This window comes from Oryctolagus cuniculus, chromosome 21, assembly GCF_964237555.1.
Source record: "Oryctolagus cuniculus chromosome 21, mOryCun1.1, whole genome shotgun sequence".
NCBI classification, from domain to species: Eukaryota; Metazoa; Chordata; class Mammalia; order Lagomorpha; family Leporidae; genus Oryctolagus; species Oryctolagus cuniculus.
Window position 1 is genome coordinate 6632484 of NC_091452.1, and position 19068 is coordinate 6651551.

Here is a 19068-nt window from a genome sequence, read left to right on the forward strand (position 1 = left end):
AGAGAATGAAAAGAAAAACTGTTGATATTCACTGTTCCCATTTGAATATTTCATATGAAATAGTCACATTCAGGCAACTCCCCTAAAGACAAAGAGGGAACTTTAAGATCTCTCCCAGCATTATGATATGAATTTACTCTTTGACTATTAAATATTTTCATTAAAACAACCATAAATCTTTAGAAGCAAAATCTATAAATATTCACTAAATTTGAAACCCACTGGGGCCAGCGCTGTGGTGTACTGGGTTAATCTTCCACTTGCGGCGCCGGCATCCCATATGGGTGCTGGTTCCAGTTTTGGCTTCTCCTCTTCAGATCCATGGCCTGGGAAAGCAGTAGAAGAAGGCCCAAGCGCTTGGGACCTGGCACTCACATGGGAAGCCTAATAGAAGCTCCTGGCTCCTGGATTTGGATCGGTGCAGCTCCATCTGTTGCAGCCAATTGAGGAGTATACCAGTGGATAGAAGACCTCTCTCTCTCTCTCTGCCTCTCCTCTCTCTGTGTCACTTTTTCAAATAAATAAATAAATCTTAAAAAAAAAAAACCCTAGTGAAATATTAAACTAGATATGCACAATGTGGAAAAATAAGTTTCTTTGATGTATAAAATAATTTTGGTAAGTAAAAATGTTGTAAATGCTGTAATTATATTGAATTTCTGCCTACCTATTGAATATAATATTTGATGTTTTCCCCTCAACTTAAAGGAAATTATGACCAGAGTTATTAGAAGTAATATGTAAAAAATAAAATGTTATTTTTGATTTATAAGGATACTTCAAAAAGTTAGTAGAAAAATGGAATCTAAAGACAAGTTTATTTAAGTATGAGAAATTTTGAAATCCCTGAATATGAGGAGACTTCAAAGGGCTCATGGAAAGCACAGGCCTTGTGACACAGTGAGTTAAGCCACTGCTTGTGAGTGCCAGTTTCAGTCCCAACTCACCCACTTCCTACTAAGTCACTGCTGATGTGCCTGGGATGGCAACAGACAATAGCTCAAGTACTTGGGCCCCTGTCACACATGTAGAGACCCAGATAAGGTTCCTGGCTTCAACTTGGCCCAGCCCTGGCTGTTTTGGCCATTTGAGGAAAGAACCAGTGGATGGAAGATCTCTCTCTCTCTGTCACTCAGCCTCCTTTTGAATAAATAAAGATTTATTTTTATTTGAAAGGCAGTGAAAGAGAGGCAGAGACAGAGAAAGAGATCTTCCATCTACTGATTCACTCCCCCGATGGTCACAAGAGCTGGGACTGGGTCAGGTCAAAAATAGGAGCCAGAAGCTTCATTCAGATCTACCTGTAGGTAGAATGGGACCAAGTATGTGGGCCATCTTCTGATGATTTTCTAGGCCATGAGCAAGGAGATGGATTCGAAATGGAGTAGCTGGGACTAGAACCAATGCCCACATGGGATTCCAGAGTCCTAGGAGATGGCTTTACCCACTAAGCCACAATGTCAGACCCTATAAATAAATCTTTTTTTTTTTTTTTTTTTTTTTGACAGGCAAAGGGGACAGTGAGAGAGAGAGAGAGACAGAGAGAAAGGTCTTCCTGTACTGTTGGTTCACTCCCCAGTGGCTGCCATGGCCAGCGCACCGCGCTGATCCGAAACCAAGAGCCAGGTGCTTCTCCTGGTCTCCCATGCAGGTGCAGGGCCCAAGCACCTGGGCCATCCTCCACTGCACTCCCGGACCACAGCAGACGGCTGGACTGGAAGAGGAGCAACCGGGACAGAATCCGGCGCCCGACTGGGACTAGAACCCCATGTGCTGGCGCCACAGGTGGAGGATTAACCTATTGAGCTGCAGCGCCGGCCCCCATAAATAAATCTTTAAAAAAAAAAACAAAAGGGCCAGCGCCGCGGCTCACTAGGCTAATCCTCCGCCTTGCGGCGCCGGCACACCGGGTTCTAGTCCCAGTGGGGGCACCGGATTCTGTCCCGGTTGCCCCTCTTCCAGGCCAGCCCTCTGCTGTGGCCCGGGAGTGCAGTGGAGGATGGCCCAGGTGCTTGGGCCCTGCACCCCATGGGAGACCAGGAAAAGCACCTGGCTCCTGGCTCCTGCCATCGGATCAGCGCGGTGCGCCGGCCGCAGTGCGCCGGCCATTGGAGGGTGAACCAACGGCAAAAGGAAGACCTTTCTCTCTGTCTCTCTCTCTCTCACTGTCCACTCTGCCTGTCAAAAAATAAATAAATAAATAAATAAATTTTAAAAAATTAAAAAAATAAAAAGGTTCATGTAAATGTATATTATGAAAAAATTATGCCAGATTTCAAATTTTTTGCATTAAAATAAACATATTTGAATTCTATTTTTCCAAGAATTTGTTGAAGTGTCCACATAGAACATGAGACATCATACAGTAAGATATACATTTTGAGCTATCTTTTCAATGGTGAGAACTGAACTATGCTCTTCCATATATATTGTCTGGCTTTCCATTTTACTAATAATATACTCTTACAAACAGCTTAGCTGGCCAAAACTAAGAATAATGTAAAATCAATGAGGGAGCGATTAAATTAAAAGATTTTTTACACTTTTGGACCATTTTCTAACACAATTAAAGTTTTTAACTAGAATTATTTCAAGATTTGAGGAATCTGTGATCCTGGATGGGGAAAAAAGTACATTTTTATTTTCATTAATCTCATCTGAAACTTAGCATTTCTGTCACTTACAAATGAAGGCAAAAAAAAGCAGCACAGTGAGTAGTGACTGCTACTCTCCACCAATGGCAAACACACCTCTGGCTGGTATGACCACCATAATTTTCAAGTGTCTCAAGGTAGCTGCATTTCTACTTAATGGCACAGTAACAGGTACTGCTGCATGTGGAATTTTTTGGTTTTGCTTTTTTTGTCTATACTCAGAATTTAAAGAAATTTCAGGGAGAGCTGATGGAAAATAAAGGTACAAATCTAGGTTTACTTATTGAATTAATTTTATGACCAAAATTTTTAATTTCTGTTACATGCTACAAATTAATTTTTAATTTAACCGAAATCACAATGTTTTGGGGAATAAACAATTCAAACAACAAAAAATAAGATTTTATAAGAATAATTACCCCAATTATCACAGGAATTTCACTCGCTAAATCTCCAGCCACGAGACTGAGACAACCCAGAGTGTGATAATTTTCAGTAGAAATGAAACTGGATTTGATTTGTCCTTGTAACTGCAAAATTAAAAAAATGAGAATGCTTTGGGGGTATGTAAAAATACATACACATACTTATGCTTCATAAAAATCAGTTTACATCATCCAGTTACAAATGCATTTTTAAACAGAAACATTATTAAAATGTTGAACCATGGTAAATTCTAAAATATCAACCAGTGGACCAATTATAAACAGAAATACTCTCCTACCTTTATAGCAAATATGAACAAATATGACAATGTGGTTGGTTTTCTTACCTTTTTTGCTGTATCAAAGTCTACGTCCTCGATCGCTACATGAAAAAAGAAAGCAGACTAAATCTACAGCATCAATGTCACCCCTTTCGTGTCAAGGTAAAATCACACGCAGACTAGTCCAAAGGACACTGGTCATAATAAATTGTCCTCGACCAGTGATACACGCGGTCAACATGTCATATTTAATAGGACACCAGCCAGGCTGCCCTGCAGACCCCACCATGCCTCACTGGACTTCCCCTTCCATGTTTCTCCCTACCTAAAGACTCTTCTCCCTGCTTCAACACCCCTACTTGTATTCAAACTCTGAAGTCTCCATCTCTTCTCACTTTATTAGGAATAGATTTTACTTCTCTAGCTTTCTTCATAACCATGGGAAAGCATGCATTTCAAATATTGTTATACCTAGGACCTAGCAGTTTGCTGAATACATGCCCTAAATCAATTCTTCAATGTCACCTAGCTCAGAGGAACACAGGGTCAACAACACACATTTCACAAATATACAGATCAAGGTTGCTTGGCTTTATTAATTCTATTTTTAAATTTTATTTATTTATTTATTCATTCATTCATTCATTTATTTGAAAGAGTTCGTTCGTTCGTTCGTTCATTCATTTACTTACATACTTACTTATTTATTTCAAAGTCAGAATTACAGAGAGAGGAGGAGAGGCAGAGAAAGGTCTTCCATCTGCCGGGTCACTCCCCAAGTGGCCGGAGCTGCGCTGGTCAGAAGCCAGGAGCCAGGAGCTTCTTTTGGGTCTCCCAAGTGGGGGTAGGGGCACAAGGACTTGGGTCGTCTTCTATTGCTTTCCCAGGCCATAGCAGAGAGCTGGATAGGAAGTGGAGCAGCCGGGACTCGAACCAGCACCATATGGGATGTCAGCACTGCAGGCAGTGGCTTTACGTGCTACACCATAGTACCATCCCCTTTATTAACTCTTACACAATCATTTCCACTCCTAGATCAATTCATTCCAAAAAGGTATTTATTATTGGGGTCAGCACTATGGTACAACACCCGTTCAAGTCCCAGCTGCTCCAATTCAGCTCCCTGGTCATGTGCCTGGGAAAGCAGTGGAAGATGGCTCAAGTCCTTGAGCTCCTGCACCCACCTGGAAGACCCTGACAGAGTTCCTGGCTTCTGGCTTTCACATAATCTAGCCCTGGCTGCTCCATGCATTTGAGGAATGAATCAGTGGATGTAAGAATTTTATCTCTTCCTCTGTGTCACTCTTTCAAATAAGTAAATCTTTATTAAAAAAAAGAAAATAGGGCCGGCGCTGCGGCTCACTAGGCTAATCCTCTGCCTAGTGGCGCCGGCACACCGGGTTCTAGTCCCGGTCGGGGCGCCGGATTCTGTCCCGGTTGCCCCTCTTCCAGGCCAGCCCTCTGCTGTGGCCAGGGAGTGCAGTGGAGGACGGCCCAGGTGCTTGGGCCCTGCACCCCATGGGAGACCAGGAAAAGCACCTGGCTCCTGGCTCCTGCCATCAGATCAGTGCAGTGCGCCGGCCGCAGCGCGCCGGATGTGGCAGCCATTGGAGGGTGAACCAACGGCAAAAGAAAGACCTTTCTCTCTGTCTCTCTCTCTCACTGTCCACTCTGCCTGTCAAAATAAATAAATAAATAAATAAATAAAATAATAATGCATTACTTACCTTGTTGAATTTTTACAAGCTGAAGGTTTGTAATACAAAAAAATCCATTGTGTGTAAGAAGCAGCATATAATAGGTACCTATTAAAATAAAATCAAAATCAGTTTCTTTAAAAGGCACGTTTTTAAATTTAAACCGGTATCTGGAAGTAGCTTAAAAAATATATCAATCGGCTCTTTTAAATTCTAATCAAATAATATAGTGATGATACAAAGCTTATCTATAAAGAATTAATGGGGTCAGTGTGTGGCACAGTGGGTGAAATTGCTGAAATCCCATCAGAGTGCTAGGGTTCAAGACCCAGCTGCTCTGCTTCCAATCCAGCTCCCTGCTTATGTGCCTGGGAAAGCAGCACTTGATGATCCAAGTACTTAGGCCCCTGCACCCATGTGAGAGACAGGGATGGAGTCCCTGGCTCCTGGCTTCACCCTGGCCACAGGACATTTGCAGAGTGAACCAGCAGATGGATGATCACTTCCCCCTACCTCATCCCTGAACCTCCAACGTCACTCTGCCTTGTCAAATAAATAAATAAATAAATAAAACCTTAGATTATAAAGGACTAGTACGTTATTTGCAAAAACAATGTTAACCTCTTTGGAACTTTTTTTTTTTTAAAAAAGCTTAGGGTAGGTACTTAGCCTGGTAGTTAAGACAACCCCACCCCAACGCTGAATACTGCAGTTGATACTCAACTCTGGCTCCAGGTTCAATCCTTCTGCTGAAGCAGATTCCAGGAAGCAGCAGCAACGGCTCAGAGGCTGGGCTGCTGCCACACATGTGGGAGACCTGGATTGAGTTCCTGGCTCCAGACTGTTGGGGACATCTGGGGAGTAAGCCAGTGGATGGGGGGAGCATGCACTCTCTCAAATAAATAAAATTTAAAAAAAAAAAGAGGCCGGCGCCATGGCGCAGTAGGTTAATCCTCCCCCTGTGGCCCTGGCATCCTATATGGTTGCCAGTTCTAGTCCCAGCTGCTCCTCTTCCAATTCAGCTCTCCGCTGTGGCCTGGGAAAGCAAAAGAAGATGGCCCAACTCCTTGGGCCCCTGCACCCACAGGGGAGACCAGGAAGAAGCTCCTGGTTCCTGGCTCCTGATTGGCACAGCTCCAGCCATTGCAGCCATTTAGGGAGTGAACCAACGGAAGGAAGACCTTTCTGTCTCTCCATCTCACTGTCTGTAACTCTATTCTCAAATAAATAAATAAAATTTTTTAAAAATAAAAATCACTTTCCAGAAAAAAGCTCTCAGATATGCCAAAATAAATTACTTCAGCTAACATTTGTTTCAACCAAAATATAAATATGCTGAAACCTACAAAAATATAAATATATTAAAAGCCACAAAAACTTTTAAAAGAATATAGTGTCTCTTTTGTGACATCAAACATACAAGTTTTGGGGCCGGCATTGTGTCACAGCAAATAAAGCTGCCACCTGCAGAGCTGGCATGCCATATGGGCACCAGTTAAGAGTCCTGGCTGCTCCACTTCCTATCCAGCTCCTTGCTGATGGCTTGGGAAAAGCAGAGAAAGATGGCCTTGGTGTTTGGGCTGCTACATCCACATGGAGGACTTGGATGAAGCTCCTGGCTTTGGTCTAACCCAATGCTGGCTACTGCCACCTTCTGGGGCACAAACCAGCATACAGAAATTTTTCTGTCTCTCTTTCACTTTCAAATAAATAAATAAATCTTTAAAAAAATAAAATAATGGGGTTGGTGCTGTGGCATAGCAGGTAAAGCCACAGCCTGCAGTGCAGCATTCCATGGGTGCCGGTTCGAGTCCCCACTGCTCCACTTCCAATCCAGCTCTCTGCTATGGCCTGGGAAAGCAGTAGAAGATGGCCCAAGTGCTTGGGCCCCTGCACCCATGTGGGTGACCCGGAAGAAGCTCCTGGCTTCAGATCAGCACAGCTCCAGGTATTGTAGCCAATTGGGGGGTAACCCAGTAGATGGAAGACCTCTCTCTCTCTGCCTCTCCTTCTCTCTCTGTGTAACCGCCTTTCAAATAAATTTAAAAAATTAAAAATAGCCGCAGCGCACCGGCCGCAGCGGACATTGAAAGGTGAACCAACGACAAAAGAAGACCTTTCTCTCTGTCTCTCTCTCTCACTGTCCACTCTGCCTGTCAAAAAATAAATAAATAAAAAATAAAAAAATAAGGCTGTAAATTTTAATCTAGAATATTATATTTAGGAAATGTATACATTTAAACTTCTAAAAAAAGCTAAAACCAAAAACTTTTCACATAATATTAACTGCATCAATTGAAAACCAAAAGAAGATAGGCAGCAGAGCAGTGAAGTGATACTTATTAGCACAAATTTGAATTTCTGACTTTTTGTCAGATGCCATTCAAAAAACATTCAAGAAAACTTACCTTCATTTGAACCATCTTTCTCAATAATAAGGTTCCGGTAAGTACGCTGGTTTTCATCATTAGCTTTCTGAACAAAAGCCTAGTTGTAAATTAATTTCAGATGAGAAGATTAAACTCAGAAAAGATACAAACAAGAAGTATATTCTAGAGGCCGGCGCTGTGGCACACCAGGTTAAAGCCCCAGCCTGCAGCACCAGCATCCCATATTGCTGCCGGTTTCAGTCCTGACAGGTCCACTTCCAATCCAGCTCCCTGCTCATGTGCCTGATAAAGCAGTGGCCCAAGTCGTTGAAGCTCCTGGCTCCTGGCTTTGGATAGGCCCAGCACTGGCTGTTGAGGCCATTTGGGAAGTGAACCAGCAGATGGAAGAGTTCTCTCTCTGTCTCTACCTCTCTCTGTAACTCTACCTTCCAAATAAATAAAATAAATCTTTAAAAAAATATATACTTTAAAGCCTAGAGTTATCAAATATCATTAGCAATAATTCTGCCTCTATCCCAATATTTGAGATTTAAAATGGAAACCTGTTTTGGACAAGCAATCCAAATACTTCCAAAGCTTCATTTTTCATTTCTGCATTTATTCCATGTTTTTAAAGCATGATTTCTAAACAGCATAAAGAAACATTATTCTTTAATTTAAAACACAATGATTTGCTAGTGTTGTAGTTGTCTATCAGATTATTTAGGATTTAGATAATGAAAATGAAAAATATACCAAGTACTTACATTGGTGAGTAATGTTTGCTTTGATGTCACATGAATAAGATGTAAGTTGCCACTTCTCTCCCCAACCAAAAGAAATTTACCTTCTTGACATAGACCAACTACATCCACTTCAGTATCTGAAAATTTCAAATAAAATTACAAACTTCCTTTGAAAACATTTATTTCCAATACAAAAACAAAACAACCTTTGGCTTTAGAAAGCCAATGATTTAAGCTGCTTCTAAGTATCTCAAAAAAATCATGATAAAAGTGAAAAAGAATGCTACTGAGGCAGCACTGTGGCACAACAGTTAGAGCTGCTGCTTACAATGAGCACCAGTTCAAATCTCAGCTACTCCACTTCTGATCCAGCTCGTGCTAATATGCCTGGGAAGGCAGTGGAAGATGATGGCCCAGGTACTTGGGCCCCTGCACCCATGTAGGAGACCTGGGTGAAGCTCTTGGCTCCTGATCCGCCCAGCCCTACCCATTGCAGCCATTTAGGGAATGAACCAGAAGATGAGAGCAAGCTCTCTCTGAAACTCTTTCAAATAAATAAATCTTAAAAAAAAAAAAAAAGAAGAAGAAGTCTACTGACTTGTATTCAAGTCAGCAAATATTTCACCAGGCATTTACACAATAAGCTCTGAGAAAGGCCTTTTAGGTGTAGCTGAGCGTGGTAACAAAAATTCTCATCATCATGGAGCTCAAGCTCCAAAAACAGATGATAAGCACTTAGCATAATAAACCAATATAAAATGTGCAAGTAGGTGATAAATATTCTGCAAAAAAAAAAAAAAAAGGAGAACAGGGCCAGAAAACACCAAAGTACCACATATTTTGCAATATTGATTAAGGTGCTCAGAGACGACTTGAAGGATTGAGGAAGTTAACTGCGGGGATCAAGAGGAAGAACGTTCCCTGAAGTACACACAGCTCAAGCAGGGTAACATCTGCATTTATGCACTGGCCAGAAAACCAGTGACTGAAATGGACGCAGAGAGGGGAAAGACTGAGACAAAAGCAATCACATATAACCAGCTCGTGAGCTGAAATCATTAAACAACCACCGTGACACAGAACCACTATAGGTTACAACTGTCCACTACTTCATAGATGAAAACTGAATCTTGCAGATCGATCAGTGTGGATACATTAAAATTCCACAAAATGTGCATTTCTTGCTTCCATACTGTGCTCAAGACCAAGTTCTCAAATGTACACCTGATTCCTTTCTAGCTGTTCTTACACTAACAAAAGTACACTTCAAAAAGTTTGTGGAAAATGTAACTAAAAGGTACTTATTTTGGTGAAAAATATTGAAATCCATGCACTTGAGGAATCTTAAAAAAAATATGTTGAAATGGGGCCAGTGTGGTGGCATAACGGGTTAACCCCCATCAGCGCTAACAGTATCCCATATGGGCACCAGTTGTCCTGGCTGCTCCACTTCCAATCCAGCTTACTTCTAACATGCCTAGGAAACAGTGGAGAATGGCCCAAGTGCTTGGGCCCCTGCAACCCATGTGGGAGACTCAAATGGAACTCCTAGCTCCTGATCAGCCTATCCCTAGCCGATGAAGCCATTGGTGAGTGAATCAGCGGATGGAAGACCTCGTTTTCTGTCTCCCTCCCTCTCTCTGTAACTCTGCCTTTCAAATAAATTTTAAAAAAATTTTTTTAATTTTTTAAATGAAGATTTACTTTAAAGATTTACTATTTGACGGCCAGCGCCGTGGCTCACTAGGCTAATCCTCCGCCTTGCAGCGCCGGCACACCGGGTTCTAGTCCCAGTGGGGGCGCCGGATTCTGTCCCGGTTGCCCCTCTTCCAGGCCAGCTCTCTGCTGTGGCCAGGGAGTGCAGTGGAGGATGGCCCAAGTACTTGGGCCCTGCACCCCAAGGGAGACCAGGATAAGTACCCGGCTCCTGCCGTCGGATCAGCGTGGTGCGCCGGCCGCAGCGCGCCGGCCATGGCGGCCATTGGAGGGTGAACCAACGGCAAAGGAAGACCTTTCTCTCTGTCTCTCTCTCTCTCACTGTCCACTCTGCATGTCAAAAAAAAAAAAAAAAAAAAAAAAAAAAAAGATTTACTATTTGAAAGCAGAGTTACAGAGAGGCAGAGGCAGGCAGAGAGAGAGAGAGAAAGAGAGAGAGAGAGAGTGAGAGCGAGCTTCCATCTGCTGCTTCACTCTCCAATTGGATGCCACAGCTGGAGCTGGGCAGATATGAAGCCAGGAGCTTCTTCAGACTGGGTGCAGGGACTTAAGGACTTAGGCCACGTTCTACTGCTCTCCCAGGCCACAGCAGAGAGCTGTATCGGAAGTAGAGCAGCCAGAACTCAAATCAGCATCCATATGGGATGCTGACACTGCTGGTGGTGGCTTTACCCATCACGCCACAGTGCCAGCCCCAATAAAGTAAATCTTAAAAAAAAAAAAAAAAAAAAAAAAAAACAAACAAAAAACACACACAACACATTATGAGAAAGCTAATTTCAGCACAATCACTGATTTTCTTAATTCACACTTAAGTCCAGGTCTATATGGACTTAAAGCAAACCCTTTAATCACTGAAGAAATAGTTACTAAGTATTTCAAAAGATTTTTACAGTGCTATACATTCTACAAGTATTCAATATGTATCGATATTTAATTTATATACAAGATTGAGGAACCTGAAGACAAGTGGGCTCAAATGTTCAGAATTCTAACTCAAAAACCTTGCAAGTAACTGTATTATTGCTCTACTTACAGGTTTCTCCTTGGACATACTGAAAGAAAGGATCGTTCATCTTAGTATCCTTTGAGTCTAGAGCCCAACATAAAAAAAGAACTTTTTTCTTGAAATTAGTCTAATTTTGATTCTTAGGAACAACAGAGAAAAGAAAAGGTAATACAGCATAATTTGGTAGTAAGATATAGTTGATTTCTAATTTATTTCATTTCATGACACCAGACTCACCAAATATAAGATGCAATTGAAGGGATCGACAGATATTGTCAAGCAGTATCACTGATTGGTCTGCCACAATAATAAACCCATCACTTAAGCTGCACGCTTGTATCTTTGGATTCAATGAAGCCTGGGGAGAGAGGGGGGAACATAACTGAAATTAAAGCATTTTATACAAGTTTACCAACTGTTATCAATAGTATCACAGTCCCAAACACCAAATTTTAAAACTTGACTTGACAGACCTTTTTCCTTTCAGTGTAATTATCAAGTTTTTCTTTACATGACATATCTTAAATCTCTCCAGGATCCTAAGCCGGGAAAGAGTCTGGGATGGATTGGAAAGGGCAAAAGACTTCCATGCACATATCCTTGCTTCCTAAGGGCCATATTTGAGCTATAGGAACCAGATGTTAATAAGTAAATGAGGGGCCAGCGCTGTGGCTCACTTGGCTAATCCTCCGCCTGCGGTGCCGGCATCCCATATGGGTGCTGGGTTCTAGTCCTGGTTGCTCCTCTTCCAGTCCAGCTCTCTGCTGTGGCCCGGGAGGGCAGTGGAGGATGGCCCAAGTGCTTGAGCGCCTGCACCAGCATGGGAGACCAGGAAGGAGCACCTGGCTCCTGGCTTCGGATGGGAGCAGGGCCGGCCATAGCGGCCATTTAGGGGTTGAACCAATGGAAGGAAGACCTTTCTCTCTGTCTCTTTCTCTGTCTATAACTCTATCTGTCAAATAAATAAAATAATAATAATAATATGTAAATGAACAAGACCAGCCTAAAGTCTCAGTGTCACGGACGTGCTAGCAAGCAGCACCCTGGTGAACTATGAGGTGGAGGAGAAATGTCCCCAGAGAAATCAAAGAGAGCAGGATCTGTAACACCAGCCCAAGGAAACACACTGACACGACCACCCTTCTAATTTGTCAGGAAAAGCTGAATCTTTATGTAAAATGTGTGAGTTTTATCTTATTTTTTAAGATAGATGTATTTATTTATTTGGAAGGCAGAGGGAAAGACAGAAATCTCTGACCTACTGGTTCACTCCCCAAATGACCGTAATAGCCAGGGGCCAAAGATGGGAGTCAGCAAATCCATCTGGGTCTCCCACATGGTTGGCAGGGACCCAGCAACTTGGCCATCATCTGCAGCCTCTCAGGTGCATTAGCAGGAAGCTGGATCAGAAGCACACAGTAGTCAGAACTCAAACCAGGTATTCTGATATGGAATGCAGGTATCCACGCATGGACTTAACCTGCTGTGTCACAATACCCACCCTTGATTTTTTTTTTTTTTTTTTTTTTTGAAGATTTATTTGCAAGGCAGAACGAGAGGGAAAGACAGGGATAGAGAGATTGTCTGTCCCAACAGTCAGGTCTGGACCAGGAACTCCATCCATGGGTAGCAGGGGCCTAGGTACTTGTACCATCTTCTGCTGCCTTCCCAAGTGCATTAGCAGGAAGCTGGATAGGAAGTGGAGTAGGTAGGACTCAAACTGGCGTTCTGATGTGGGATGCTAGCGTTACAAACAGTGGCCTAACCCTTTCTCCATAACAGTGGCCCTCCCACTTCTCATTTTTCAATATTAGCAACTAAGTCAACGTTTTAAAAAACATAATGGGGGGGGGGGTGGGCATTTGGCTTAGTGGTGAAGACACCCACATTCCATACCACACTGCCTAGGTTCGATACCTGCCTCTGTGTGCCTACTCCACCTTCCTGCTCATGCGCACCCTGGGAGATAACAGGTGATGGCTCAAGCAGCTGGGTCCCTGACACCCATGTGAAAGACATGGATGAGGTTCCCAGCCCCTGGCTTCAGCCTTGGCTCAGCCCTAGTCATCAAATGCACTTCTGGAATGAACTAGCAGATGCAAAAGAGCTCTCTCTGCCCATCAACTAGATGAATCAACTAAATAAAAAGTTACAAAACAGGCCTGCATTGTGGCGTAGTGGATAAAACTACCACCTGCGATGCCAGCATCCCATCTGGGTGCTGGTTCAGGTCCCTGCTGCTACATCTTATGCCTATTTCATTAATCCACGTGTAATTCCTGAATACTCTACCGCATTCTGATCATTGTTCTACTCTTTTCACCTGCTTCTTCAAGAAGTGAAAAGTTAGACCAAAGCACTGTAAAGTAACTGCACTCTATCCCCTAGGGATCTGCTCATGCTGTTCCCTGCACTTAGACTTTCTTCTCCTTTGATGAAAGCCCGAGACAAGGGTAGTCCCACTGCCCATGCGAGATCTCCAACCTCCGAGTTGCTACAGCAGTCAGTAGCTGTACCATTCAATTGGCATACACTGACTTGCACAGCTCCATATCTCTTACCGTGGCATGCAGTACAGCAGCTAAGCTGCCAGTTTGGACACCTACATCCCATAGAGACTTGCCAGTTTGTGTCCCAGCTGCTCTGTTTCTGATCCAGCTTCCTGCTAACACACTTGGAAAGGAGTGGATGATGGCTCAAATATTTGAGTCTCTATTATGCACATGGGAGCCTCGATGGAGTTCTGGGCTCCCAGCTTTAGCCTGACCCAGCCCCAGTTGTCAAGACCACAGTGATACAGAGGATGGAAAATCTCTGTTACTCTACCTTCCAAATAAATACATTTTAAAAAAATATCTTATTGCTCTGCCTAATTTTAAGATCCTAAAAGATGTTCTAAATGTATGCCTAGCACAGGGCTTCAAACATAGACGTTCAAAAATAAGTTGATGGGTATGTTCCCCAAGCTAATAACACAGAATTTTAGTTCTTAACTTAATTCGAAGTCAAGACATGCACTAATATTTTCCCACAGGAGCCCTTAGAGGTCAGGTGGGGTCCACATATTAAGGCTCCTGGTAGTATTAAAAAATAACGAAAAGCCATTTTCTCATTAAAGTACTTGTGGCATACTTTACATTTTTGTCTTTAACATAAGCAATTCAATGTCAAATATCCATACTACTAATAAAATAGTATTTATATGTCATGTGATTTATGTATGGTAGGCTAAAGTCATATAGTTCAATGGATGCAAGTTTAACACTCCATAAAGGAATAATTTCTTTTTTTTAAAGAATTATTTTACTTTTTAAAATTTATTTGAAAGAGTTACAGACAGAGAGAGAGAGAGAGAGAGAGGTCTTCCGTTCCCCTGGTTCACTCCCCCAATGACACAACGGCCAGAGCTGAGCTGATCTGAAGCCAGGAGCCAGGAGCTTCCTTCAGGTCTTCCCACACAGGTGTAGAGCCCAAGGACTTAGGCGATCTTCTATTGCTTTCCCAGGCCATAGCACAGAGCTGGGTCAGAAAAGGAGCAGCTGGTACTTTAACTGGCGCCCACATGGGATGCCAGCACTGCAGGTGGCGGCCTTTCAAACTACGCCACAGCACAGGCCCAATTTCTATTTTTAAAACCCTATCAGGGGTCTGGCACTGTGGCTTAGCAGGTAAAGCCGCCACTGCCTGTGATGCCGGCCTCCCATATGGGTGCAGGTTCAAGTCCTGGCTGTTCTACTTCCAATCCAGCTCTCTACTGGGAAAGCAGTAGAAGATGGCCCAAGTGCTTGGGCCCCTGCACAGTGTGGGAGACCCGGAAGAAGCTCTTGGCTCCTGATCGGCGCAGCTCCGGCCGTTGCAGCCGTTTGGGGAGTGAACCATCGGATGGAAGACCTCTCTCTCTCTCTCTCTCTGCCTCTCCTCTCTCTTTGTAACTCTGACTTTCAAATAAATAAATAAATCTTTTAAATAAGACAGACAGACTGATCCTGAGGTTCCCACTGTGGCACAGCGGGTTAAGTTGCAGCATGCAGTGCCAGCACCCCATATAGGCACCAGTTTGAGTCCTGGATGCTCCACTTCCTATCCAGCTCCCTGCTAATGCGCCTGCAAAAGCAGCAGAAGATGGCCCAAGTGCTTCAGCCTCTGCATTCATGTAGGAGACCCGGAAGAAGCTCCAGGTTCCTGGCTTCAGCAGTTGTGGCCATTTGAGGAGTTAATCAGCAGATGGACAATCTCTCCCTCTCTCTGTCCTTCTAACTCTGCCTTTGATATAAACAAATAAACCTTTAAAAAAACAAACAAAAAACTGATCCTCAAAGGATGCCAATTTACATGGAAATTTCCAGCAATCTGACTGAACTTTGATTCATTTACAAAGCACTAACCAGAGGCTACAAAGACAACTAGCACTCAGTAAAAACCGTGTGGCTGAAACAGTGTCATAATTATTACCTTTTCAGAGGAGATCTTGACTAGCAAATCTACTTGATATAAAGCAGTTCCATGTTCTTTTCTTGAACCCACAGTTAGGTACCCATTTCCTGTATCATCACTTGTCAGCAGTTCAATATCATTCCACATGTTTCTGAGATTGTCTTCCTTGGTCGGGAAGCACTGTCTCTCCTGGACAACATGTAAAATTAGAGACCAAATTATCTTGTCGCATAGAACTCAATTCCTTGGAAAATAAAAAGGGTTACTCAAAAAACAAAATCACAAAAACTAATATCAACACATAAGGAGTTGTCTTCATATTACTTCTGTGGTCAGTAGACCCCTTGAGCCAATAAAACAAATGGAATTAAATTATGATTATAGAGAGATAAAAACATATTGAATTACATACAACACACAAACCAACAATTCCTATTTTACCAATGTACTCTGTTTGCTCAATAGCTTGAAATTATACCAAATTTTCATTTGAAATGAAACTTTAACTAGAGTAACAATAAAAAGCATAGGCTCTGGGGCCTGTGCTGTGCTATAGCAGGTAAAGCCACCACCTGCAATGCCAGCATTCCATGTGGGTGGCAGTTCAAGTCCCAACTGCTCCACTTCCAATCCAGCTCTCTGCTATGGCCTGAGAAAGCAGTAGATGGCAGCTCAGGTCCTTGGGCCCCTGCAACCATGTGGGAGACCCAGAGGAAGCTCCTGGCTGCAGATCGGCCCAGCTACAGCCGTTGCAGCCACCTGGGGAGTCAATCAGCAGATGGAAGAAGGAAGACAGAAGACCTCTCCCTCTCTGCCTCTCCTCTCTCTGTGTAACTCTGACTTTCAAATCAATCAATCAAGCAATCTTTGGGGAAAAAAAAGCATATGCTCTAAAGTTCAACTTTTCTGTATGTACATAAAGGGAACAAATTTTATGTATTTCATACATAGAGAGTGTTTGCTTGTTTTCTACAATTTATTTATTCACTTGAAAGACAGAGTTAGAGTCAGGAAGAGACAGTGAGAGATCTTCCATGTGCCGGGTTAAAAACCCCGAATGGCTACAACAGCCAGCGCTGGGCCAGGCTGAAAGCAAGCTAGCACTCCAATTGGGTCTCCTACACGGGTGCAGGAGTCCAAGAACTTGGGCCACCTTCTGATGTTTTCCCAGGCACGTTATCAGGGAGCTGGACTGGAACTGGAGCCACTGGGACTCGAACCAGCACCCATATGGGATGCCAGCCCACTGCACAACACTGGCCTCCAGTTCAACAGTTTTTGGTATCTTTGAGATTCTAGATGAACTAAGAACAATGTTCACTAATGTTTTGATAGCATCATTACACAATAATGAATGAGGGGATAAAAATGATGAGGGGAGAAGGAAAAAAAGTAGATCAGGCTGGGGCCGACACTGTGGCATGGTGGGTAAAGCCCACCGCCTGCAGTGCAGGCATCCCATATGGGCGCCGGATCAAATCCTGACTGCTCCACTTCCAATCCAGCTCACTGCTGATGGCCTGGGAAAGCAGTACAAGATGGCCCAAGTCCTTGGGCCCCTGTACCCATGTGGGAGACCTGGAAGAAGCTTCTGGCTCCTGGCTTCAGATGGGCACAGCTCTGGCCATTGCAGCCAATTGGCGAGTGAACCAGCAGATGGAAGACCTCTGCCTCAAATAAATAAGCAATTCTTATTAAAAAAAAAAAAAAAAAAGTGGATCAGGCTTTTGAATGGACCAAAAACTACACGTAAAACCTCAGCAGAGTCACTGAACCATTCCGCTAGCAAAGATTTCCCCAGTTCCTATTATCTGAGGTGGGGGGGGGGGGGGGGCAGAGACTAGGATGAAAAACCACCGCTGGGTCAAGACTGCTGGGGAACAGCCTCCAAATGATTACAAGTGTTGAGAAGGTTTAGAACAGAATTATGTTCTAAATCTATGGAAAACACCACAGACGGAAGGAGCCACTTTTGATTGGGTGTCTTTTACAGTGTCTGCCCTCGGGCAAGAAACATCTTCCTGTTCATCAATTCTCATCTATGAAACAGCAAGACTGTGGCCATTTTATATGCTCACAGGACAACACTTAGTCCATGGCAAAGACTCAAAAGTTTAATTCATTGCGGGTGGAAGCAGGTAGCATCCGGGCTGGGAATCTGAGGCAACAGAGGCTTTTTAAACACAAGAGAAGGCCGGCGCCGCGGCTCACTAGGCTAATCCTCTGCCTTGCGGCGCCGGCACACCGGGTTCTAGTCCCGGTCGGGGCGCCGGATTCTGTCCCGGTTGCCCCTCTTCCAGGCCAGCTCTCTGCTGGGGCCAGGGAGTGCAGTGGAGGATGGCCCAGGTGCTTGGGCCCTGCACCCCATGGGAGACCAGGAGGAGCACCTGGCTCCTGCCATCGGATCAGCGCGGTGCACCGGCTGCAGTGTGCCGGCCGCGGCGGCCATTGGAGGGTGAACCAACGGCAAAGAAAGACCTTTCTCTCTCTCTCACTGTCCACTCTGCCTGTCAAATAAATAAAAATAAAAAAAAAATATTTAAACACAAGAGAAGTGTTCTTAGCTGAGAGCATAAGCCAAGGTCCAGACATTAAACAAGTCAGAACAGGTTCAGCGGCTCTTTGGACAGGAACGGGACAAAATGAAGACAGAAGGGAAAAAAAAAAAAACAAAACAACAACAGAGGAGTAAGCTGTAGTGAACGCTTAGGGGTCGCCTTTTGCCACACGCGTCACTCACTGGTCACCAGTGTCTAGCTGACCGCGTGCTGTGCTCTCTTCCAGGCCTGGGAACCCGGCTGTGACCAGGACAGAAACGTCTCGGCACTAAGAATTCTGGTGGACAGGACGGGAAGAAGGGCGAGCGCGAGAGCCCACACGCTTTATTCCCTTCACCTGCACAACCCGTTTTAAAACGAGGAACACGGCTCAGGGATGAAATAACCGGCCGAAAACACTAACGCGAACGGAGACTCGAATCCATGCCTGACTTAACCGTACGCTGCCTCCCTACCAAAAAAAAGGAGAAGAAATTGCCGGCATTTGGGGGTGCACTAGCGGATGAGAGATCTCTTTAAAATGTTTTAAAGTTACAAAAAAATTAAGTGCACAAATAATTACAGTAGTAATGGTTTTTAATGCGCAGACGGAGGGCGGGAGGGGTCGCTTCGGGCCGTGTCTGGCAAGGGAAGAGGGTGACAGGCAGTGCAGGGGCACCGCCACGCAGGCCCCGGGCCAGGGGCCGAAAGCTGTGCGGGACAGGCGAGGCGGGGCCTCACGAAATCTCGGCTTCGCGCCCGGTTCCGTTCTCGGCGCGGGGAGGGAGGACACTCAACTAGACGAAGCCATGGTTCGGTGGACGCGTTGCGACCACGCCGGGGCGGCGGGCGAGTCGGACAGGTCGGCGAGGCCCGCACACGCAAAGGCTCTCAGCTGGACACCGCGGCAGCCACCCACCCCCGACTCCGGCCTCTCTCGCCAGCGCCCAGAGAAAGTGCCTCCACACGGGCTGACGCCGCTGCCGCTTCGGCCGGAGCCCACCCACACCTCCGCCGAGAAGGACGCTCCCCATCCTCACCTGAAGCTGACGGAACTAAAGAGGAGCGCGCAACTATTTCAGTGCCCTTCCTCACTCATACAACAGCCCCTAACCTCCTCAGGCTCCATCCCGCCAGTTTAAATTGGCGGGAGAAGAGGAAACCCAACCCCCGCTACGGTGGCTGCAGGAGGCCAAGCTT

The 19068-nt window shown here is 44.5% G+C and overlaps 1 protein-coding gene across 3 annotated transcripts in view; it reads right to left on the reverse strand.

The window, feature by feature from the left end:
- The window catches only part of KNTC1 (kinetochore associated 1), a 93481-nt gene extending 74435 nt beyond the window's left edge, over window positions 1-19046 (reverse strand). For 2 of the 3 annotated variants that reach the window (XM_008250528.4, XM_008250529.4), the window contains exons 1-8: window positions 18909-19046; window positions 15350-15520; window positions 11135-11255; window positions 8194-8309; window positions 7466-7544; window positions 5088-5165; window positions 3427-3461; window positions 3074-3184 (exon numbers count right to left, since the gene is read on the reverse strand). In XM_008250528.4, the coding sequence (XP_008248750.2) occupies window positions 3074-3184; window positions 3427-3461; window positions 5088-5165; window positions 7466-7544; window positions 8194-8309; window positions 11135-11255; window positions 15350-15478 (669 nt within the window). In that variant the 5' untranslated portion in view covers window positions 15479-15520; window positions 18909-19046. Of the gene's footprint in view, window positions 1-3073; window positions 3185-3426; window positions 3462-5087; window positions 5166-7465; window positions 7545-8193; window positions 8310-11134; window positions 11256-15349; window positions 15521-18908 lie in introns of those variants that run through there. The other variant, XM_051837743.2, reaches the window with a different exon arrangement.
- Between the last annotated feature and the right edge of the window lie 22 nt (window positions 19047-19068).